The 25956-nt window shown below is 42.2% G+C and overlaps 1 protein-coding gene across 1 annotated transcript in view; it reads left to right on the top strand.

The window, feature by feature from the left end:
- LOC122797753 (trafficking protein particle complex subunit 9-like) overlaps positions 1–25956 on the top strand; it is a 3992710-nt gene that overhangs the window by 82452 nt on the left and 3884302 nt on the right. Inside the window, exon 4 of the mRNA XM_044066278.1 lies at positions 6326–6454. Within this exon, the coding sequence (XP_043922213.1) occupies positions 6326–6454 (129 nt within the window). The remainder of the gene's footprint in view (positions 1–6325; positions 6455–25956) is intronic.

The following is a 25956-nucleotide window of genomic DNA, read 5'->3' as shown; positions in this document are numbered from 1 at the left end:
CCAGGTCCTATTTTTATAAAGAGAAGGGCCCTTGCTGCCTAGTAAGTTATTAACCTCATTCCTTTTTTGCATTATTTAGAAGTCAAAATGAGTACTACGCACATGGAGCAAAAACAGGTCAAGAGATCAACAGATGCTCCGTTTCCCTCTGTCAGGCTGGCCTTCTAAAATCAAATTCAGATAGTCATTTTCTTGGCAAGTAAGTTTCAGAATCACTGCATTAAAGGAACTAGACAATAGGCCATGACAAGCTGTCACTTAATGAATATTTGAAGGTATGTTGCATTGATGTTCTCTCGCATCATAGTACTATAGCTGGACCTCTTGGTGAGGAAGGAAAATTCCTGTCTATAGTACTGGCAGTGCTGCTCCACACTTTGGGCCAGACTGGTAGACACAAAACTGAACATTTGTTGACCTTTTGACCTGGGTGTTTTACTCTATCTTGTAGACTCTTTATTGAGCCTGTGGGTACTGTAGCAGGAAATCCCTCTTAAAGGTGGAGAATGCAGGACAGTTAAGTGGAAACATGCATAAATGTATACTGATATCCTACATTTTCGAAAAAGAAAGAAGTAGGGTATAATACACACACAACTTCCACCACTTGCAGTGTGACAGAGGTCAGGATTGTACCAGACAAATTGCATCTCCTTACTACCAGTACAAGAGGTTTTAGATGGGCTGCAAGTTAAATAATGGGCAGGTGTCAAGGATGTTTCATTTCCTAATGTCATGATGTATAACTGATCTAAAATATTATAAGCCGAAAAAAAGATGACAACGGCCACAGTACCACACTGATACAGAGTTACGAATGCATAAAAATGAGGAGTCCTGTAATTTGAAATTAATGAAATAGACTTTTTGACTATCCAAAATGTGCCTTTTTCTAGAAGCATTTCAGATAAATGTCCTTTATCACTGCTGCAGTATTCTTTATTTCTGAGATATCCTGCTAAGAATAGCCAATTGTCCAGCCAGTATACCAAAGCTTTTACATATTCCAAGCACCATACATCCGACGTATGTTCTGTATGCAAGGCCAAAGGTACATATTTGACATGAGTGCCTAATCCTCAGAACTTCTTTTCCACTAGTCTGAATACTGCATTTGAATTTGGTCTGCAAGCCATTCACAGAATAGGTTACAATTCTGAGCCTTCTGCAGATAAGTTTCCTGTTGGGGTCTCTCCATTTCTTTTTTCTAACTATTATCTTAGATTGCATGTCATCCAGGGAGTGGAAATGAGCGTGGGAGTAATATTCCCCATAAAAATAGACATGAACTGATTCTTTTTTGTGTGGGTACTACCTGTGACCATACACAGTGTGAGTTTTGTCAAGTGTTTCTTTCTAAGGCACTCCACAGTCATTTACTGTCTCTTTGTTTACTTGGATAACCAGCGATTGAAGCTTTTGGCTCAGGGTATCCTGGCCAGATCCACCTAACTGGACTTTCAGCCAGTGCTTAAAAAGAAAGCCAAAAAGGTGCAAACTGATCCTGCTGCTGTCCTCCTTCAACCAGATGTCTCCATCGGTTAGGATGAAGAACCAGAGGGACTGTCCAGTGTCACTGTCAGTCCCCTCTGCCATGACCAAGTTGGAGGCTGAGATGGAGCTGCCTACCTGCACATCTGATGAGGCGGTGCCAATGTCTGGCACAGATGTGGTGGGGGAATTATGGCTTATTATTTTGGAGGGGACCTAGGACAATTCCCCAAATACTTGTTAGGGAAGAGGTGCCTGGTACCCTCATTAAATCTAGGCAGGAGCCTGAACCTCCTAAATTTGTTAAAGCTGATGTTCCTTTAAAAAAGAAGCAGAAAACTAAGCATGTGTCCCCTGTGGTCAAGGATCCACACAAAGAATGTCAGGATTTTACTGGGGGAGGGGGGGTTAATGCCCTTATGACTCAAGCCCCCCCCCCCCCAAGGATGATCTGTTCCTGATTCAGTTCCTTGGTCTTTCACTCCTTCCAAATGCCCTGGGGACACTGAATCCTCTGATAAACAGTTAGTTTGGTGAGGTGTCTTTGGCTTGCTTCTCTCAGATCCAGTCTCCCTGACCTGGGGTCTGAAGAAAGGGATTCCCTTTCTCCTGACTGTATAATGGTGGGACTGCCTTTTGGGGATACAGTGGTTTGTGTGATTAAACTTTAAATTGGACTGTTTCCAGGTTTCTGGTGTTCAAAAAAAGATGCTATGAAGTCTTGCAAATAAATTCTTCTCAGCCTTTTGCAATTCATCTATTGCTGGCTGCCTTCCTGGATACTTTGACTGCAGCGTCTCAGGCTCCTAATTCTCAACCTCCTGGCTCTAAGAAACCAGACAGGTCCTATAAAGTTCCTGGAGCCCAAACATTTTTTATATAAAAGCCCTTCCTCTGATCCTGCTGTTATTTCTGTACTCATTGATGAGCCATACATGTTGTTGGCTTCTTCTTGGCCTTGACTCTCTGATAAAGATAGCTGTGTATGCTAGAAAAGCATATACGTCTGCTACCCTTAGCCTTTAGAGCTGTTATTACCAGACCCATATGACTAGGTGTATCCTGGCTGTTTTCTCTTGACTTGGGGCATTCTGTCTGATTTGCCTAACTCTGAGGAGAAGACTTCTGCCTTGAGCAGGTGGCTAGTCATTTTATTAAATGTTGCTATGATGCTGCTGATACCTCCTCTTGGGCAGCTGCATCTGACTCTGTTATGAGGAGGTATTCTTGGTTACACTTCCTGGCTGTGCCTGAAGACATCAAGGCCAAATTATTGAATTCTCTCTTAAATTATCAGAGTCTCTTCGGCACTGCTGCAAGAGAATTATTTAAGACCATTCAGGATAAGGGTAAAGTTATGCAGGATTTGAAACGAATCTTTGTCTTCCCTGTTCCCAAGTTTTAGAGAAGTTATCCTTCTAAGTGTGCTTTTGTTCATAGGCGGCCTAAATAGTTGTCTGAGTTAAGAAGATGTCTAGGAGAGTTTTTCCAGATAAGCAGTCCCGGGGTACTAAAAGTCAAAATTCTTCTTTTTGTAACAAATCTACTTCTAGTGGGCATTCAGCCATTCCTACCACTTGGCCAGTTTCTTCTGTCCCTCAGGTTAACTGTTTCTTTTCCTGTCTGGTAACAGATAACCACAGATGCTAGGGTACTTTCTATCATAATAACCACAGAAACTAGAGTACTTTTCGTCATCCAAAATGTGTATTTTATGACATGGGAGTCCCTTCCTCCATTCTCAGGTCTTCCTCCGTCTCTACCTTGTCAGCTTCCAGATTTTCATTTAGTTCTGCAGGAACTGGTGGTTTGGGGAACCATCTAACCTGTCTTTGTCTCAGCATGGAGCAGGTTTTCATTCCAGGATGTTTGTGCCCTAGAAAGGGGGGAGTGGTTGTGGAGGTCCCATTCTAGACCTGTCTGTTCTCAACAGCTTTTTTCAAGGTTCCTTCTTTCGCAATGTTATCTATTCAGACACTTTTCCCTCTCAAGCCTTTCTGATAAAACTGGATTTGAAGGCTGCTTACCTCCACATTCCTCTTCATCCTCTCTTCAGGAACTTTTTACATTTCTCTGTTTCTTCCCGTCATCATTTCTCTTCTTTGCCTTTGATCTTTCTACAGCTCTGCAGGTCTTTACAGAAAATCTTTCACATGTGGTAGCCTTCTGCAGACTTCAGGGAATTTATATATTCCCTTATTTGGATGACTTTTTTATTCAAGCCCCCTCTCAGCACCTTATGCTTCAAGATCTACACTTCATTATGCTGCTTCTGTGCAGTGTGAGGTTCGTACTCGGACTCGGTCTGTGACACCCTCTCAGGACCATGTTTCTGGGTTGCAGGGTTCAGACTGTTCCAATGTTGGCTTGCCTTCTGCCTACAAAGGTCATCTCTTTTTTGATTACTTATTTCCAGTCTCTCCTTCCTCTTTCAGTCCTTCCTGCAAGGAAATTTCTCCAAGCTCTGGGATACATGGCATCCACCGTCTAGTAGTGAGTTTTGTGGCCTCCTGCAAAACCCAAAGCATGTCTTCAGAAAACTGATGGTACATCAACAAGTAAGGGGGCACAAAATCTTACATTCTTTGCAGGCTGGCTCTTTATGCTTGGGATTTTGTATAATTTGGTTCTTCAGGCTAGATTCCTTCAGAGCACAGTCTGGTGACAAGAGTGTTTGAGCAGGTCCAGGACAAAATCTCACAAATGGACGCTTTCACATTCATATGTTTCTGGACATTGTACATCAGTGGGGTACTCCTTAGGTAGTTATTTTTGCTTCCTGTCTGAACAGACAACTTTCCCAGTTCTGTTCCAGAGTGCAGGTCCTCTGGCTTGGAAAATGGAGGGCATGTCTTTTGAAGGGAGTGTCTGTATGTTGATTCCCCCTCTGCCAAAGGTAAACAAGATCATGTGGGACATATCCCAAGTCTTATTGATGACTCCCTTTTGGCTCTAGATGGCATTGATTCCACCTTCTATTTCACGTATCCTGGGTCGGTCATCACAAGTTGCCTCACAAGATGGATCTTCTCACACAAGGTAAGGCATCTGTTATTTACTTGCACTTGTTGACAATTTGGTGATAAGGTTTTGATTCTTTTGGGCATCAGTTTTCTGAAGACATGCTTTGGGTTTTGCAGGAGGCCAGAAAACTCGCTACTAAAAAAAACATATGGGACCAAATAGGAGATTTTCTGTTTGGAGTCTCAAGCATTACCTTGACCCTTTTCCATTGGGGATTCCTATGGTCTTTTTCTCACTTGTACGAGTTGCTCAGTTCTGTTTTGTCATATTCATCTGTCAGCCATTTCTGCTTGTTTGCCTCTGAATCCACCTTTGGCTTCTAGTTTTGAAGTCAAACTATTTTTTTTAACATCTATCCTTCATATTCAGCTTCTAGGAATGCTATTCCTCTTTCTTGTGACCTTTAATTTTGTTCTTGAGAAATTGACCCCAATACCCTTTTAAGCCTATGGTTTCTTCTTCCCTACAACTCTTACTTGGAAGACTATACTGTAAATGGCTCTAACCTCTGCCAAGAGGGCATCTGAACTGTAAAACCTTGTGTCAGTTCAACATTTTTTGTTTTTCACAGGGACAGGGTATCTCTTTGCACCAGTCTTTCTTTTATGCCCAAGGTGATTAATGATCTGCCCTTGAATCAGTCCATTCATCAAGCTTTTTTTCTTCCCATCTCCACACACTACTAGTGAAAGGATTTTTCACACCGTGGATTTACAAAGATCCGATATTATCTTGGCAAGATAAAGCATATCGAGAAATCTGCACAACTTTGTTTCCTTTCATGCCAGAAAATTGGGTTTGGTGGTGTCTAAGGCCATTTCTTTTTGCTATTCTGTTGATGGTAAGCAGCTTTTCTCTTCTGTTCTTGCTCATCCTACCAGGGCACTGACCTCTTTTGGTGCTTTTTTTTTTTTCCCAATGGTCTGGATACTAGATTCATCTTGGAAGCTGCTACTTGGTCTTTTGTTCAAACTTTACCAAACATTACAAGTTGGATTTCAGTTCCATGACCAGGGTAGGTTTTGCCTAGTCCATCCTTCATAGGTTGGTGGAAGGCTGTGCTGTGCCTTTCTCCTCCCATAGTTCAGTAGCTTTTGTACTCTCCCAAAGTAAATAATACTGCAACAGTGATAAGGAAGGACATAGTACAGTTGGTTAACATCTTAACAGTAGACATCCTTCTTACTTTTGCATCATTCTGTCCATTCCTCCTGCCCCGTGTTACTTTCTGTTGCCCTCCTCCTGGCCAAGGGGTCTTTCTTGCATCCTTTTCTTTCTCACTTCCTGAATGCACGTTTCCTTTCTCTGGGGTTGCTCTGTTTCCTCTGGGGCACTTCAGGTCTGAAGGATTAGGTGTTCATATGCCACATATATACCTTACACTTTGTACATCAGATGTGTGTCATATGGACAATGCCTGGAAGGTGTAAAGGCTTTGCTATGCTGCTGGACATTCATCTAACCTCAAGAGAATATCCCAACAGTAAAGAATACTGCAAAAGTGAGAAGTAGAACATCTTACACTTATGGTAAGACCTTGCACAACTGTTCTAATTTGTTTCTCCTGCTAATCAATCCCTTTGTAATTTAGTAGTAGTTGTTAATAGTATAATTTTGTGGCCAGGTCATGGCTGAAAATGATCCTGTAATCAGTTTATTTTGTCGACCAAGCAAATTAACTCTGAATGAGTAAAATTTTAGACTACATTACAGTGCCACTGTTTTGAAAGCCACTTTATATTGTAGAGTAGTTAATTGAATAATTATGTCAAAACTCTTTGAATACATTTGAATAATTTTTTCCCCCCAGCTGCCTTGGAAGGACTGTGTTCTGCCTCTGTTATTCATCACTACCCTGGTGGTACAGGTGGAAAGTACCGAGCTAGTAGGTCATATGGCAACTCAGGACCTGCGGAGGCAGGCAAACGGCACAGACCAGGTAATTAGGCTACACTTTAAAATAAATGCATGAAGCTGCTTTCTGTGCTGGTACTTAGACTGAGAGTTGAGAATAATAAAAGCATATATTATTTATTTTGTTGTTGTTTTGCATCAAACTGTCATATGCTGACATATCTGTATATACTTGCTTTCAACAAACACACACAATGTTTGTACATGTGTATATATATACACACACAAATACATGCACAGATATTTAGACTTTTTTGTAGTATATGTTGTAGATGGGTATACATGCCAATATTATATGTAGGTACATGGTATGTGTGCACACTTGCTTGTGCATTATTGCATTAATGAGCAAGTAATATTGCACCCGAGTTCCTACTTTAGCTTCACTTTTTGTTTTTTGTCATGTCATTGTATAAAATCTTCCAGTTATGTAGCCTATACTCTTTCTTTGAATACTATAAGTGTTTGCAGTGATGTTTTTCTCTTTTTTTTTTTTTTGTTTGATATAGGTACTGTCTGCCATGAATTTTTCATCCTTTGTTCACCTGTTCTGCCAGCTTTGGTAGCATGTGCCATCAGTGGGCTTCCATTCTAGAATGATTTTTTTTTTGATACAAGGGTAAATGACTAGACCAGTGATGGCGAACCTATGACGTGTGTCAAAGGTGACACTGTCATTTTGGGTGACACACCAACATTCACCAACACCCGAGTAACCAAAAAAACTAAATAAAAGGAATTGAGAGATCTTGTTAACTCTAAATATTAGGTAGTTGATCTTGATTCATAGTTTCTCAGTGTTGTTGTTGTGACTTTCGGCTTTTCCCGGTTAGGGGTCGCCACAGCGGAACTCTGTTCCGCTAATGATTGGCAGTGGATTTTTACGTGCAGAGTTGCCAGCCCTGATGCACAACCTTCACCAAAGGTACGGCCACTCACACATCTCCTCACAGAAGACGCTCAGACTGAGAATCGAACGGGACAATGTCTTGCTATGAGGCGACAAAGCTAACGCAGCAAATGTACTGTTGGAAATTGATGGATCAGTCTAGTCGAATGATAGCGAACCTACATGTGTCAAAAATTCAGAAAATGCCTATCTTGACTCTACTGGCATAGAGAAACAATTCTTTACATATTCATTTATTTAAAAAAAATCTAGTTCAATCATGTGCTGCTATGTATTATAAAAGTAAAATAAAAATCAGTGACTTACAATAGGGAAAACGATATGCTCGGTGTCACTGATAATTGGACTTAAAATGTTGCACCAGGAAAATTACCCTACTTTTAATAGTAATTTTGAATTGAACTGAAAAAATATGGAACACATATTTGATTCATCAATTAATAACTTTTTTGTTGCTGAGTTTTTTTAGACAAATGCAGGTTCGCATATTTCTTGTATTTTTGTTCATTTAGTTTCTTTGGTAACTTGGGTGTTGAATGCTGGTGGGTCACCCAAAATGACATGGTGTCACCTTTGACATGCGTGTCATAGGTTTGCCATCACTGGTCTATGTATTGTCTCCTTTTAGCATATGCTTAGCAAGATTTGTCCTTTTTTTTAGTTAGCAGATGGTGCTACAGCCGGAGCCCATCAGCCAATTGTAGGAAGGTATACTGTTTATATATATTTTTCCTTCACCACCATGGAAGAGCTTGCCTGGCACGGATAACATAATCCTGAATATTGAGCTTCTAAGAAAATAGTATTAGCTGAAGATTTAGCAACAAATTTGGCTGGTGCTAATGGTGTTGAAAGAACATAGCAGTGTATAAGAAACCAAGAGTGGCATTTTATGATTAAATCAGGATAATGCCTCATACTGTTGTAACCATTTAGTGGTGGTACATTGATAAGGGTCCTCTTCTAAAGCATGAATTACCAGAAGATCAAAACTCAGCAGTCTGAGACGATAACATCGAAAGATCATTAGCCTGAAACTGTAAAATGCCAAGTCTTGCATTACCAAACTGTAATGTAGTGGTGAATCAGTGGTGAAATTGTTGTCTGTCACTAAAGTTTCTCTTACATACGTAAAAGGAACGTGGTTGAGTTTACGTGCCAAGCTTCTGGTGTCTGTGGAGACGTTTAAGTTTTAACTGTAGAACAGAAAAAGGTAGTTATTGAGCGGCATGAATTGTGAGGCATGAATATTCTATGTGTAGTCACCTTTTTTACAATGTAGTGTGATCTCGGAATTGCTATATTAAATGTTGGAGGGGGCACAACCCCCCCCCCCCACATGGAGGGTACAGGTGGGCGTAGCCCTCCTCCAAAATCGTAGGATGACAAATATAGTTTTAATTTTGCATTTGTATATCACTGAGGCTGCACTCCCTTCTGTTTATAGTGATATTTGACATAATATACTACTATAACTGTTATTGGTTTTACTTATGGCATTTTCTTGTTTGGAGATAATTTTAGTTTGAAGTATGCAATGTTATTTTGAGGTATTTAAGTGGTGCTTTGTCAGATGTGTGTGTGTCCGTAAGGTGTTTTGAATCTGTGCAAGGTAGGGTTTTAACATTTGCTTTTTGTGTTCAGTATTGTGGGACTCTGTATTTAAGTTTCAGGCTCTTGATATTGCAGTTCTGCCGTCTGTCTTCTGAGGTTCCATCTTCTGGTAATTCGTAATTTAGAAGTAGATGCATTGATATATACCAGGGCCGCATTAAGGAAATAAAAGATCAACAGCTCCTACCAATGTGATTGCCTTCCCTTTCTGCACTTGGCTGGAAAGTCTCGGCACCCACATTCATTGGAAACCCCACCCCTATTTCTAGCCAGTGTTTGCTTCATGGATGTCCATAAGTCAATTAACATTGGATTAATCAAATATGAATATGCCCCGGCTGACCTACACAAAAAATGCAGTGCATAAAAGTCACATTAAAATTAAAAAGTTAAGTTATGAATTTTTTTGTGTGTGTGTGTGTTTGGGTGGTGGTGGGGGGGGCACAACCTTTTCATGCTAAATTAAAAAAAACAAACAAAAAAAAAAACGCATGTGTTCCACTACCCCAAGTTAAGTATTGTAGCTTCTGTAGTTTGAAGACCAAGCCATCTTCCAACTGAAGTGATCCCCACTAATAAACACGGTCTTACTTTGAAAGCCATAATTACTATTAAGTATTTGTTGTGCTACTTAATTGCTATTGGAAAACTGAAAAGCATTTCTGTTGTGAGACTTGTAATGGAGTCCTGTAAATGAGTTCACAAAATGGCAAATGGGATGAATATCTTGAAGTATTCCTCTTTCTGTGTGATAAAGCAATCTCAGTATATGTAAGTAACTTGGATGGAAGTGATACAGTCCCCTTAATGATGGTGGCTGCCTCCCTGCAGGAAAAAAAAAACCTTCAGTAATATTGTAGTACATTTTGATATTCATTTTTTAGTTTAAATTGATGTTTAGTGATGAGATTTATGGGTCTCATAATTGCAATTCTTATTTATGGCGTGCATCCCAGAAAATCAGACCACCTAAACAATTTTCTGTTCTGCATGTATGGAATCAGGAGGATATAAGACACTCTGGTGTATTTTAAAGGTTCATAATCTCAATGAAACTTTGAACGAAATAGATGAAACAGATGTACGCAGTTAGCTCCAGCATGGCTCCTCTTCGGAGTCCTTTAATCTTTCATTTTTTTTTCCGTCTGCCATTCACCTTTTTTTTCTTGCAAGAGGATAGTACGAGTCTGCGTTCCTTTGGTTACCTTGCACAGAAGAATTATGGTTGAAAGACTTTGCCATGGCTTCCTTTGATAGTAGTGAATTCAAGATACAAAACAAAGCCAATGAAGTCCCCCCATATTCCACACTTAAATAGCTCTGGAAGAGGGCTTCCCCTTGGTCCCCTGCATTTCAGACATGAGTATTTATGTACTTCTGCAGTAGTGTCCCACTGTAGTACTAAGGGTTTTCTCCACTTAATGTTACCCCTTGTGTAGTAGACCCCTACACTTGCTGGTAATTGCTAGGTATTTCCTTTCCATGTAGGCTCCTGCTAGTTACCACCCGTTTGATCATGCTTGTGATTCTGATAGATTTGAAGTTGTATTGATTTTATAGTGGAAGATGTTCTAGTGCATCTTTAAGTGCTCCCTAGTAGATACCTGGAACAACCAGTAGTAGTCAGACTACCAAAACACCAGGCATCAAGCTATCAACAGACCGATCACTTCAGTCAGTACCATCCCCTCCAAGTGCTCAGCCCTTAGTGTGCATCCGTTTTACAGTTTTCTGTCATTGTTGACTGTTTCACTTTTAAGGATATGTGTGCAGAAAATGGTGTGGCCCCATTTTCTTCTCGCATCCAAAAAGTACTTTGGCAGAGGAACCTAGATATTGCCGGCTTTTTTGAAGACACCTTCCTGTTTATACAGGATATTTAGGAACTTAGACTCTTCCTCTGTCTTTAGCAGAATAAATAAATACATTTTTACTAGGCTATCAAATTCATGCGATCCTTCCTCAAACTTGTCCCTCTGTCAAGACTTCAGAGCACAAAGCTGGCTCCTCTGCACACCATGGAGTGAAAGTTTTGACTATGTCAGAATTTGCAGAAGGATTTCTAGTGAACGTGTGAGGCAAATTTTACAGCTTCTCTTCACCACTGGAAATTTATACCAGGGACCACTGTTGGTCCCGAACAGTGTTTCATAGGCAACCTGTAGAACTCATAGGTCCATTATCACTTTTGGCACCAAATCCTTTTATTCGGGAAGTAAATGGTCACAGCAAAAATGAAGACTTGGGCTTGGCAGTTCCATAAAAGAGCCGCAAAGGGAGAACCTTTAGAGGAGTTGTTCATAGGTTCATACTAGGCTATCTGCCCTGGGGCATTTATAAGCCTAGCCAGAGTGTGTTTGGCTTTCGCCACCCTTAGATTTGAGTTTGCTGTGCCCTTTTTTAAGGTTAGTTTACTGTGCCTCTGTCTAGTTGTGACACAGAAGTAATCCCCGGGGTAAACCTACGATCTCCCATCCACTCATCAAGATTCCTCTTGAAGAGAGTCAGTGAGGTGCTCTGCCTAACATGGACCAGGATTCTATTCCAAAGCGAAGGGAGCCTTTGGGTTATGAATCTGTCCCTCCAGCAAGTTCTATTTATTTCTGTGCTGAGGTTCAAGTCCCTCGAGCCAGTGGTTCTAAGGGATTTAGATTTTCTGAGGTGGAGCATGTCCATTAATTCTGGGTTGGACATAGCTTTGTATGTCAGGCATAGATCGCCTCGAAGTAGGCGGTATGCGACTGAGTAAAGCTGGAGTTTCTTTAACCTGGCAGCATATGGCATCTGAGTCCCTTGATCCTCTTTCTTGAGGTACTTTTGGGGTCTTTCTAGCTGCTGCAGGTGTCGGGTAAGGTACATCCCAAAAGGAGCATTGCATTCTATGATGGGCCTGATGAGGGATGAATAAAGGGGCACTATTACCTCCCTTGATCTAGATGTGAATCCTTTCGTGATAAGGTGGGCTATGTAGAAGGTCTTTCTAACCACTTTGGCAATGTGGTTGTCAAAGGAGAGATTGCGATCAACTTGGGTCCCCAGATCCCAAATTACTACTTCTGTATTTAATGGGTTACCACCTATGTGGTAATTGGTGGGCACTTTGTTTTTGCCAAAAGGTATGACTATACACTTCTTGGCATTTAGCTTTAGACCATGGCTCTGGCACCAGTTATCTGTCTCTGTGAGACCTTTTTGAAGGATGTTCGTGTCAGCTGGAGAGTCAATTATGGCGCCCAGTTTGCAGTCATCTGCGAACTTGGTCAGCCATAGTCCTCCCGTGCTGGCCTCTACCTCGGAAAAGTATATGCTGAACAAGAGAGGTCCCAGGACTGAGCCTTGTGGGACAACACTTGTAACTGGTTTCGAGTCTGACATGACTCCGGCAATTCTGACTCTGTGTGTTATGTCTTTGAGCCAGTTAGCAACCCATCTTGTGGCATAGGGGTTTATGTTTAAGCTGGATAGCTTATCTATGATACCCGAGTGGGGTATTGTGTCAAATGCCTTTGCGAGGTCCAGATAGGCTGTGTGGACTACCTTCCCTTCATCTATGGCCTTGGTGACTGCTTCGAAGAAGTCGACCAGGTTCAAGAGGCAGGATCTGCCCTTGACAAAGCTGAACTGAGTATGATCCAGTGTCTGTAGGTCCCCAATGTCTTTGTTTATAAGTTCCATGATGATCCTCTCCATGGCCTTACAGATAAGGCTAGTCAGGCTTATGGGGCAATAGTTACCAGGGTCTGTTGAGGCACAACCTTTGTGGAGCGGGACCACTGTTGCTGTACGCCATTCTTTGGGTACATATCCTGTAGTGAGGCTGAGATTGTACAGCAGTTTTACGTGAGGGTTTAGTTCTTCTTGGAGTTCATGTAGAACGTAACCCGGGACACAGTCTGGTCCCATTAAAGCAGTGTTTTTTGCCTTGGAGAGGGCGGCCTTCACTTGAGCATCTGAGATGATGTCCTTCAAGGATGCATCTGCAGTCTTTACAAATGGGTTGTCCTGTCGTCAGGCAGCCCTTTTCCAAAGTCTGGGTCTGGCTTCAGCTGGTGTCGCACTTCAAGTTATTCGGGTATAAAGGCATCAGCCGGCGCCATTTTCCCCAGTCTTTCTTGCCGAAGCAGAAGCTGTTAAGTGCGGTCGGTCAGATCCAGAGATTACTACTACCGAATACTACTTGAAGACTTCTATAAAGCTAAGTACCCGTTGGGACTCTTTCTTGCCTCAGCCGATGTCAGAGAAAGTTGTTAACTGTTTATCTTGTGGGAAACAAATACCTCATAAAGATTTCCACTCCTATTGCATACATTGTTTAGGCCTAGACCACGTAGCAGCTTGTCTAGCCTGTGCTTCTTTAACCGACGGAGGGTCGGACTTGCTGAACAGATTTTCGGCTCAATTTTGCCTACATTATGCGTCGGATCCTCCGACTCACAAATAACCAAAAGCATAGAAAAGGACCGACAGTCGAAACGCGGTTAAGCAAACCACAGTGTCTCGGTTTGGCGAAACCGAGCAAGCGGTTCTTTCTTCAGCCGATAACTTGCCTTCTACCGAGGCCTCTTCTAACCTGGTAAAATCCAACCTTCTGTTGCGGTTTCACAGGATTTATCAGACACCATTCCCTGGATATTTCTACCCTGCGTGGAGCTGCTAGGCCTCCTCCAGCTATGTCTATTAAGGCCTTTGCCAGGGCTAAAGCAGCCAAAGCATCAAAACCTGTGCCTGCCAAGCCCCCCTCTCACAGGCCCAGCACCAGCTCCCATATGCTTTCTTTGGCTGAGGATCTCATCTCTTTAATTCGTGGAGCCCAGCCTCATCCAGACAGGGCCTCTAAGTCACTGTGATTGAGTTGTTGTAGTGGTGGTGGCTGTATCCGTGCCTCGTTGGTTGTTGCCCTGCCACTGGCGACCCCTGTAGGCACCCCTGGATTGGTTTCTGCCTCTAGAGCACCTATTCCTGCCTCTTTGTGCCTTAGAGGAGTCCGGAAAGGACCAATTCTTGGAGGGCCAGTTCCTGCTAAACCTTGGAGGTTGAACTTGTAAGAAATCTTTCACTGTTTGCACAGATTTTGCTTTCTCTTCCATCTTTTTTAGTACCTGCTGTGCAGGGGAACCAAATAAATTGACCTTGTCCATAGGTGCATCCAAAAGCTTAGATTTGACATAGTGTGGTAATGCCTGTTCTTTTAACCATGCATGCCTCCTGATAACTGTGCCAGTCATGGCTGATCTAAAGGAAGCCTCCAGTGCATCATAGCCACATTTTAAAGAATGGTTACTAACCTGCTGTATGCTATGTACCATTTCTTGAACATACTTTTTATCTAAAGGAGGCTGCACTCTACTGGGATAGATATTTGCTCTTTAGGGGGGGAAGGGGGGGGGGTTGCACTGAACCGGTCTGCCAGGATGTTGGCAATGTCTGTGGGTTCAGAGTATTTTTTGTCATTTATAATCAATTCTGAGCATGTCTGGGAGTTGCATCCCAGGTTCCTAACATAGCTTAAGAAAGCCTTGTGATTGTCTTTAGTGTCCTGTGCAATTTTTCTCTCGAAGCTGGTCTTGGCGGATTTTATGTGGGATCATAATTTTTTGCTAGTACTGATCAGAGATGCCTTCCCTTTTAGGGATATTGCTCTGTCATGTAGTAGCTTCCTCCTTCTGTTGTACAACTTATTTATGGCTGGGGTCCACCAGACTGGACGCCTGCCTTTGGACGCTTGGGTTTTGGTTTTGTTTGGGATAGCATGATCCATGCATTCCTGGAGGTGTCCATAAAATGCGTTTATATAGGATTTTGTGGTTTGGGCCATAGTTTCCACTGGCCCTGGAGCCTTGAAGGATTCCACCTCTGATTTGAGAAGTGTGAAGTCCGCTTTTGAAAAGTTTTTCACTGTGGTTTTCTGGGCTTGGGGTGGGGTCTGGTTGTGGATATCCAGTGAAATTAATTTATGGTCTGATCTTACCAATGAGGGGGATACTTCTGGTGTGGAGCATAGGGTCCCCATGTTGGTGATCAGGTCAAGTATGTTTTTCCCTGTTGTGACAGTTTTGACCAGTTGTTCCATAGCATTTAAGTTTATAAATTCCAGGAACCTTTGGGCTCGGGTGTTGGGGCTTGTGTAATGCTCCCAGTCAATGTTTGGGTAGTTGACATCATCCAGTATAATGGTGTTTGGAGAGATCTTCATGTTCTCCAATGTTTTCAGGAAAGCCGAGTGGGATTCCTGATTTTGAGACGTTGGTCTGTAGCATACTATAAACTGAAAGGCAGTTTTGCCCACTGTTAGTTGCACATGGATGGTTTCTGATGCTTTGTGCAATGCCACTAACCTGGAGGTGTGGGTATCCTTGATAAATATGGATACTCCCCCTCCTTTTGTGGTTCGGTCTGAGTTTTGGAGCCGAAAAGCATGGTATGAGGTATAACCTGGTAGTGCTAGGTTGCTCTCTGGAGCCTTGAACCAGGTTTCTGTCACTGCACAGATATCAATGTTCTCCATACTGAGGAGAGATTCGAGTGCGTGCATTTTGAGGTTTAGACTTCTGGCATTTAGCAGCATTACCCTTAGTTTCTTGTTCTTTGTGTTTTCTAAGGAGGTGGGTTTGTCTTTTGAGCCTTGCCTAAAAAAGGCACTATGGGGGTGGCAAGAGCCTTTGCCAGTATCCGAAAGCCCAAGGGTGACAGGTGCAAGCCGTCCCTTGTGAAGCAACGTGGCTTGTCAAGCATGTCATCCCAGGCTGACAGGCACTTGATCCCCTTTGAATGACACCAAAATTTTAGCCAGTTTTTAAAATCGATCATTTTGTCTTTATACTGCGGCATCATTCTTGGTGAGCGTAAGATGCTGCTCAAGGTCAGGGTCATACCAGCCTGGGCTACACGATCGGAGAGCTCCTTTATATCTCTTTTCATGTAGTCCAGGGAGGTACGTCTCGGGTCATTCACACCAGCATGTACTATGACAGAGTCATATTTGTATTTGCTTTGGAGTGACCTGAGTGCTTGCGTTGTGGTGGATTCTAGTGCCCGACAGGCAGCTCACTGTGATCTTCTACTTGTTCAGCCTGGTGAGCGGGATGTCAGTGTGTCTGACTATAGAATCACCTATTACAAGTGTCTCAGGTGTGTTGTTCTTACTTAAGGGCTGTGACTGTTTGGCACACTGACTTTGTGAGCTATGTGTTGCACGTGTTTTGTTGTGGGGTAGCGTTTGTTTGGATATCTGCTTTGGAGGTCTCAGCTGTTTAGGTAGATATTTAATTAGAGCCTCCAAGTATGTTTTTGTGTGTGTGCGTGTTTGGATTGCTGTTGTGGTAGGACTATGTGAGACTGGATTAGTGTTGTGTGATGTTATCTTCTCCTCCTGACTGGTTACACCAGTTTTGAGGTGAGAGAGCTCAGCCTCCAGTTTGGCTATATGGTTACATCTCTCACATATGTTTGAACCTGTTTGGAGGAGGAGAGGGTTGTCCGTGTCCATGAGACAGTTGTAACATTGCCTCAAGATTCCCAGATTCATCAGTTTGACTGGAGAGAAAACTATTAACTGACCTTTGGACATGCTAGAGTAGTATAGGGGACTCTTATCCCTTAATTAAAGAGGACCAATAGGGGACAGGGTATTTGTAGAGAGTATATGAGGATGTAGTGGTTTTAGTATATTAGTGCTAGATTGTAAGATTGCTTATCTGGGCAAGTGCAGGGCCTTAGATTGAGAACAGGGTGTTTAATTTGAGAAATAGAGCAGTTCTAAGTGAAAAAGTGAAGAGTAGACTTTGTGGAGCCGGGAATAGTTTAAACCCGATTAAGCGGCGTTGCCCGATGCTGCACTATGTGCGCAATCGCGCAAAGCCACGCAAAAGCGGATTTTTATGCAGGGAACCTAAAGAGCTAGAAATGGCCCAAATCGGCCAATTACTACAAGATTCTTGTGCTGAGGTCACTCCTTCAGGTACAGATAGGCTGCTCAAGGCTCCCCACTCCCACTGGCGAGCAAAGAAACTTCATTCTATCCAAGTAAGGAAATGGGCAACACAGGAACTATCCAAGAGTCCAGAATACAGCAAAGCCTGTATAGGGGACTATTCTCTTCTTTTACCTGTTTTTTAGTCATTAAGAAAACTTGAACATTCGGACCACTTTTGTAGGTCTTGTTATAAGCCACCATAAAACATCTATAAAGTTCATGTGGTCACTTGCTCGTATAACCTTCCTCTGCTACTTCACAGTAGTTGCTACCGTGTATGATTCTAAGAAGCAGCATACATAGAAGCAACCACTGTGATGCTCGTGAAAACGTTTTGGTAGCAGGTCCAAGCCCTGCTTTTAGATGCTGTCATTTTGCCATTGGTTCTGTTTTTTCTTATATTGTGTCATATAAAGTTGAGTATCTTCTTGTCTTGTCCAGAAAACTGAATGCATAGGTAAACTGACGATAGCGCTAAAAAGTAAAGATAAGCAAGTGTTGATGGTAGGTTTGAAATGCATCAATAAAACTTTGAGCAAATGCTTTCTTCACAACTCTCACAGACTTTATCAGATTCAAAACCACAAATAAGAAATTGGATACCTCATAGAAAAGTAGAAGTGACCTCTCAAAAGTGATCAGTGGTTGAGAAACAGACAGTTAAGAATAAATAAAAATGACAAAAATCAATACTTATGGTCAAATCTCAGTCAATGTCCATAAGAAACATTTGCGTAATAGTCATAGTTGCACTTTCATTGTAATCAATCAGTCGTCTTCAAAAGAACTGATATTTTATTTATTTATATGCAGTTTGTTTGCCAGGATGGTCCATTGGGCCACAAAGGAGCCCGTTTTCAATGGAGTCCTGGGGAGAAAATCTCCAGGAAAAATACAAATACATAGTACACATTTCACATAAACATTTCAGATTACATCATAGGAATACAGACTAAATATGGTAAGAGTAAAAAAAGTAACATTTATAAAATACATCAGATTCATTCAGTAAAAACAGCAATAAAATGCATTTTTTTTGGAAGAAATAACAGCGTAGGTAACTGTTTTAGTAGATATGAAAACAGACATCATGACACCTTATGATTATATTTTTAAGTTTAGAAAGGAGTTCATACTTTTATATGTGATAGTTTATTTTTATATGTTATATGTTATGACGTAAATATAACATCAGAAATGGTTTTCATTAAAATTCATGATAGAAATGTTCTGTCCTCTTTGACAGTGGAAACCCAGTGTGTAAGGGTGTTCTGCAGATTATTACGCTAATAAACCTTCCTGAAAATTGCATGAGAACTCAAGAATTTTTTAAGGACATGGGTCATTTATTTGCAGCAGTTAAAAATAGACAAAAGCAATCAGTAATTCTAAAACAGTCCTTCTGAAAATGTTTATTACTGAAGGGATTAGTAATACCTATGGCTGTGAAGATGGCGAGTAGTTAAAATATTGGATTGATAAGAAAAAAATCCTCCATTATATTTCTACTGTAAACACAGATTTCATTTTCATCAGCTAACTCAACACTGTTCTTCATTTCCTTTTTGTATGGATTTAATTATGACATCAAGCTAAGGCCTTTGAAGCAGTTATTATGATTGTTCAAAGTTCAAAATGTAAAAGCATCGAAATACATATGTAAGAAATTTTGAACAATCAAATTACTGAAAACCCAAAGCATTCCAAGTACAGAAGATTGCAAAGAGAAGTTTCCTTTTGGGATCTTTAAACCAAAACCCACCCTAACTTTCAGTTCTAATTTGTGTGGATAGTGGTAATACTACAGAAAATTTATTTTTTATTTATTTATTTATTTTTGGCAAGGTGTAAGAGTGGGGTTAGAGGCAGGGTTGGAGTTAGCACCCATTAGTTAGGATGATCAGACGGGCTTTGCATTCAGACACCCAGCATAATTTAATTTCCTCCAGCAAACTCTGAACTTTTTAAAGGGTCATGCGCTAGCATCCCCCTGAGCAGGTTTGCAAATTTTTCCACTCAAAGCATCTTACTGCATGGCACCCCTGCTTTCAAATAAATTCTGTCTCTTGTGTAATTTTTAGGGCTAGAAATCACTATATGATTTTCATTGCCTTCGGTTTCTTGATGGTATTGCTTTTGCTCCCTTTGAGTGGTGCTAGATTTTAAGACCTAACATCTCTTTTAAAGATGATTATACTAACACCTAAGTTTTAAAAGTGAGACGTGCTTCAGTTACCCTAATCTAGCTCAATTCCTGTCGCCTGTCCACATGAAGGTTTTTATCCTGAAATGTGGGTTCAGAGTATTCTCAGAACAAATACATCACTATCTTAACCCCCATGCATATGCTTCTTGCCTCAAGTTTGAATTTATGGATAGTCTTGTCACTCACTGAGCTGAATCATAACAGCCGTCTGCAGAAAGGTCTTTATTGTAGAGTGTGGTTCTGGTGTATTCCTTACAAAAGATGATGGACGTAATGTTTGTGAGCACCTGTTACATCTGTAGAATGTAGTCTTGTCACTCAGTAAGCTGTTCCAATTTCTTACCCTTCTGCATCCCCTCCATGCTTGACTAAGACAGCGATACAAGAACAGTGATTAAGTACTTGACCAGACAGACATAATCTTCTTTTTATCCTGTTTGTGATGTGAGGTTTTGCCAGTGTGACTATAGATTCTCTTGATCTCACTTCTGCAGCACCATTCTGTACTTGGGAGGAGGGCTACGTATTTCCCAGCACTGCCTGATTTCTACTCTACTTTATACAGTGCTGCAGTGGTGCAGTGGAAGCGTTGTTGCCTCACAGCAAAAGGTTCTCTTGTTCGTTTCTTGACTGGAGTGCCTTCTCTGTGGAGTCTGCATGTCCTCCCCGCGGTAGAGTGGCCTCCGAAAGACATGCGTGAATGGGCGTGCCTTCGCTGAAGGTTGGGCGTCGGGCTGGCAACTCGGCACCATAAAAATCTACTGCCAATAATTAGCGGACTGGAGTTCGGCTGTGGCGACCCTTAACCGGGAAAATCCGAAAAGACAACCACTTCCTACAGTCTGCTGCTGTTTGGAGTAGGCTTGCTATTACTTGCTGCATTGCAAACTAATGCCATCTTCAGCAATTTCCCTTCTCCTTTTGGAAGCTATCCAAGGAAATTGTTATACACAGCCTTGCAAAGAAAATGCTTTGTGTAAATTTTTCCTTTGAAGCATCTGTTATGTAACATGCACCTCAGAGTTGGCAGCACTAATGGTGCTGTAATAAATGTGGAGAATACAAGCTCCAAAGGGAGGTTAGGGGAATTTGCCAAGTTTGGCAGATTGGTCTCTCCTCTTGCCTCTCCAGGAAAGAATAGTATGAATAGCTAAGCTAGAAAACGATAGGGCCAAAGGGCTGTTGCTTTGTTTGGAGACTCCCTGACTTTCACCCCCTGAAAGAGAGAGGAACAAATGAGTTTGTCTGGTGAACAAAGGTGAGACATTAGGCAAGACCTGATGGCACAGGCTGGCTTTAATGCATAGATGAAAATGGTCTTATCCCTTCCTCTTCTGTATGCAGGGTGAACAGGGATTTAGCTTCTCTCTGTCTCTACTGTTGTCTTTGCTTCATCAGCTCCCGTTTCTGTACCAGTTGTTATGGGACCACGGTGCACCCAACATGTGTTGCAGTAGATGTTGGCAAGTGTCTTCAACATTGTTCTGCATCATTGGTCTGCAGTAGTTTCTTCCTACTTGAATGCTGTCACTGATGCCAGCTGTGTAGACATTGACTTCTTTGGCAGTAAACTCTTCATTTGTTCTTAGTAGCCATGATTTATCTGGTACTGTTGGTGTCTGTCTGACTTTCTGCATGTTTAGCCTTTGAATCTTTGCAGCTAAAGAAGTTGGTGCCAATATCTGTATTGATGGACCTCTCAGCACTGATGGGAGATGGCTCATTGGTCCTGATACTGTTTTTGTTGCTGACATTGATACCAGTCTATGTCTGTGCCTTAACACTGTCAGTTTCCTCTGTACCAGTGAGGATTATGATACCAATTTCTTTGTCAGCATTGCCCACCTCTGTGTACAATCTGCCTTCAAAACTGGCTCCCACACCCAGCCCTAGGGGCCTGTTCATTGTATTTTTGCACCTCCCATTCGACTGTGGACACAGGATCAGAAAGCCATTGTAGAACTCATTGTCTGTCTGCACTTCAGTCTCCCTCTTGTTCTCAGAAGCCTCCTCACTGAGGAGACCAAGAATGCAGATATGTAAGGGGGAGTACAGTGACCCCTCTCTCTGAAGGTTTCTTTTCCAAATACTGAAGACTGGTATGAAGGTGAAGCCCAAAACTTCTCTACAAACAGACTTAAATTTGGTGAAACCAAGAGCTTGTGATAATTGGGAAAGGAAATGACCTTCTATATCCCCCAGAAAAAAATCTACATGCTATTGTTTGATCATCACCCTTGACCTCTTTGTTGGTGCCCTCAGTAGAAAGATTTATTTTGTTGTTCTGGAGGTACTGAAGGACTCTGATGATGGTGGCTTCTATGTCTAGGAGACCAGGCAAGATTCTCTTGCTGCATAAGGATTGAAAACCTTTGATACAGAGTCCCACCACAGGTTCCTGCAGCAGCAGCCCTGAAGGAGGAGCCTGCTTACCAAAGTACAGTGATCCAACCCCCCCTGACATGGAGTCTAGGGCTCTAGATCAGCCTGGGATCACCATGGGAAGTATGTCTGTGCATCTTCCATATTTTCTGTAAGGGCACATAACGATCTGTGACACAAGTTAAAGCTCCTGATTGAGCTCACTGTTAATTTATGTAAGACACTAGAGCTGCTGCCAAAGGATGAAGCTGGGCTTAAAATGAAGCTGGCTTTTCAGGCAGGAACTGTTACAACTGTTATTTATCCAACCTGTTCCTGTGCTAGTGAATAACTTAGTAGGTGAGATAGCAAAAGGGTGTTGAGCACTAGCATTACTGTTCACTGTTACAGCTGGTGTACCTAATTAACTTTCCAAGATGTTTCAAGGAGTCCTTTTTAATGCCACACTTTTATAACACTGACATTTTCCACTCCAAAGTGAGAAGAAAAACTGCAATAAAATGAGATAGATGCAAACCTCTTTCAGCTGTAGGTGTCTTTGGTTCATGTTGCATATTGCCATTCTCCCGATGGCTCCTTTTAGATTCCTGTCTCCACCTTCATCCCTGTCATGATGAGGAATTGTCAAAGGATGGACACTAATTTGGCCATAGATGTTAGTGTGCATGTGAGTGTGTGGTGTGGAAGAACATCTGCAGCAGGACTAGCCACTTGGCAGTGTGAACCTTGGTTCTAGATTATCACTGTGAAAGTGACACCCTGACCCCATGTTTAAAAATGGGAAAATAGGTTGTGGATGGATGGATGGAGTAGTCAGTCTGAGACCAGTTTATGCATCAAACTTGTTGGAGACCAGAGTGGTCCTGTTTAAATTTTACGCCTTTTAAGATTATCTTCCTCAAGGTGCTATTGCCATTTTCATAGATAGCATGACTGTGGTATGATGTATTAGCAAGCAGGATGAAAGACATTCCTATTCTGTATGTTGGAAGGCTGTGAGGGTGTGGGAATTGGCTGTGATAACAAGCCTTATGATGACTCCTATTCCAGGGCAAGTAATTTACTGAAATGTATTTCTAGCATTGTTACTTCTGTATACTAGTTTTTACTATTACATGTCTGTTTCTCGTTTATCCTGTAGTGAAACTGTAAATGTAATTTACTGGAGCTTTTTTCCCCCTAGGTCTTTGCTGAAAATGGGTCTTGCTCAGTTGGGCTTTCCCAGTAAACAAAGACAAAAATAAATAAGTGCATTTCACGTGATGCCATAAAAATGGCCACAAAGCTTATCTGCAGGGTAAGTCTTGCTGTGACCATTTTACATCCCCAAATGCTCAAATTGCAGCAGCAACTTGTCCTTTAACCCTTTATCCAGGTTATCACCCCAGGAATGCTGTAGTTCATAAGTGGCTCTTTGTTACGTCTGTACTTTTCCCACATTTCTCCTTATTACCAAACTTTTTTCCAGAAAACAAAAGTAAATTCAAAGTAATTCTTGTAGCCCTGTTTTGGCCCTGACAAGTTTGGATACCTTTGCTGTGGTCTCATCTTCTTGAGAAACTTCTGCACCCAGAGGTTGTTCAGAATCCTGCTCTTCATCCATCCAACAAACCCTTCCTGGATCTTCACTCTCATCATCTGACTGTTTTTCCACTTCTCCTGTGGACCAAAGATGCAGGATGCTCACATAGGGTCATCCAAATCCATTTCTCTGCACAGAGACCCAGTGGTAAAAGACATACAAGAGCAAGTAGGCACAGTTTGTAGTTTGGGCTGCTTCTAAAGGATTAGAGCCTTTCTCATGTCATGCCACATTTCCTGGACTGTTGTCACATTTGTGATGCTGGTCTTAGGCCCTTGATATAAGGGTAACTTTCTCAACAATATTTAAGTTTCAGCCTGGGCTCCTGAAATGCTTTTCTTTGATGTTCATCGTGTTTCACTGTTGCAGTCATGACTGTAGGGTTCTCCTCTGCCGGCAGGCAGTCCTCGGTTGGCCAGAATCCCAAAGTCTGGGTCCGGCGTCGGCTGTTCAGCCATGCTCCCTGACGTCAGAGCGCCAGGAGTACAAAGCTGACATCCGACGCCATGTTCTCCAGTCTTTCTTGCCGTGCGGTGATAGCAGTTCGGAAGTGCCGGTCGGCTGACTCCTGACAATTTTTTCTAATCAAACTTCAGTCCGAAGACTTTCTTCTCCTACATCAAAACTAAGTACCCCATTGGGGAAACTTTTTTTCTTGCTCCAGTCCGATGTCAGAAAAAGTTAATAATTGTATTTCATGTGGGAAGCAAATACCTCATAAGGATTTTCATTCTTACTGTATTCCTTGCTTAGGCCCTGACCACGACGTAGCTAGTTGTCTGTTTTGTGCTAGGTTCAATCAACATACTATTAAACGAAGGTACGATTTGGCTTTTCATTATTTCGGTAGGCATTTTAATTACAAAATGTCGTCTGATACGGTTCCGGCTACCGGAGTTCACAAACGACGCAAGGACAAAGACAGGCCTCAGAGGTCCAAATCAGACGATATCGCACAAGCAGAGCCAGCTTCAGGTTCAGCCGTCGTCAGTGAGGCACTTTTGCAGCCCCTGTCAGCCATTTCGGAACCGATAGCTGAAATGGACTCCCACGAGGAGCCAACTAGGCCTTTGAATATTTCAGTTGGACCTTCGGACAATGCTCCTTCGGATGGGTCCGGAGCCGCTGTGCAGGTACCGGCTTCCGAAGGGGTTTTCAGGCCTTCTCAACTTCTTATAAAGGCAAAGACTCCTTCCAAATCAAAGACTGCAACCCAGGCCTCTTCTGATCCGGCTCCCAAGTCTCAGAAACAGTTACTTAAAATGGCGGAGGACTTGCTTACTATGATTAGGGGTTCACATCCCCCTCCAGATAAAAGGCCAAGGCAGGAAGTTTATTATGACTCCTCTGATCAGGCTTCTGTTTCTTCTTCTGACCAGGAATATTCTTTCCCTCCTTATGAGGATTCTGATGCTGAGGAATCCATTCCTTCAGCCTCTCCCCCTGAGGATTTCTCTTTTGGGGAAACTTTGCATGAAATGAGGGAACATTTCCACTGGGAAGGACAGGAGTACTCGGAATCTTAAGAAAAGACTAAGGGATTTTCTTCTTCTTCCCCAACATAGGCCCCTGGCTATTCCTCCTATTTTGGATATTGTGGATGATGCTTTTTCAGAGGCTAACTTAACTCCTGACTCTTTTCCTCCAGCTCCTGTTAAGCCAGACAGATAGTAAAGGGTTCCTGATTCCCACCAGTTTTTATTCAAGAACCCTACTGCTGACCCTGAAACCATTTCTCTGGGTCCTAAGGGCGTTAAGGCCGCTTCTGCTAAAAACCCCATTCCCACTGAGAAGGATTCCAGATCTTTAGAAAGATAGGGCAAAAAAGTGTACACTTCTGCTACTTTATCTATTAGGGCTTTAAACTGTCAGTTTCATATGCTGAAATACCAGCAATTTCTCCTGTCTGTTTTAAAGCAAAATCTAACTTCCATTTCCGCCTGTGCAGATAAGGAACTTCATGACTTGCCACTGAACAAGTTGGGAAACCTGGTTTACACTGTGGATTTGATGCCTTGGAGGCTTCTTGTAGGGCTGCTGCCTCTGGCACAGTAATTAGAAGGCATGCATGGTTAAAGGAACAAAATTTGCCAGATCAGGTAAAGGCTAAATTATTGGATGCTCCTGTTCAGCATAATGTTTTGTTTGGATCTAAAGCTGAAGAGGTGATTAAAAAGATGGAGGACAAGGCTAAGTCCATGCAAACAGTTAAAGATTTCTTACAAGTACAGCCACCCAGATTTAGCATGAATTGGCCTACAAAAAATGGTCCTTTCCCAATTAAGACAGGCCTCAGAGGGGTAGATATAGACACCCCTGAGGTAGGCCTCAAACGCAAGCCTCTTATAGACCAAGACAGTGGACTGCTTCCACCCCTAGGGGAGGAGAAGACAGGTCGCAAGCTCATAGAAAACAGACTGAATGACTCCCTCTGTTGGGCTGCAGGAACTTCTTGCCTGGAAGCCCCTCTCGGAGGAAAACTTTCTCTTTTTCATCTAAATTGAACTCGTATAACCTAAGACAAGTGGGTTCTGGATGTGGTTTCAAGAGGTTACAAATTCCATTTTCATACCCCACCAAGGCCAAGCGGATGGCCAGATCTTCCAAAACATCAGTGATCAGAGGCATTAAACCAGGTGGAAGCTCTCTTGGCTATGAAAGCCATAGAACTAGTTCCACTTTCAGAGATGGGACAAGGTTTTTACTCAAGGCTCTTTCTAGTCCCCAGGAAGCAAAATTCATGGAGACCCATTCTGGATCTGTCAGTCTTTAACACTTTTCTAGAGATACCAAAATTCAAGATGCTTACTCTACAGCAGCTACTGCCAATGCTGACCAAAAATGCATGGATGGTAACTTTG

Source organism: Protopterus annectens, chromosome 3.part1 (genome assembly GCF_019279795.1).
Source record: "Protopterus annectens isolate FY-2018-M chromosome 3.part1, PAN1.0, whole genome shotgun sequence".
Taxonomy (NCBI): domain Eukaryota; kingdom Metazoa; phylum Chordata; order Ceratodontiformes; family Protopteridae; genus Protopterus; species Protopterus annectens.
The sequence above is the reverse complement of the archived record's forward strand: the minus strand, read 5'-3'. Positions and strand labels throughout refer to the sequence as shown.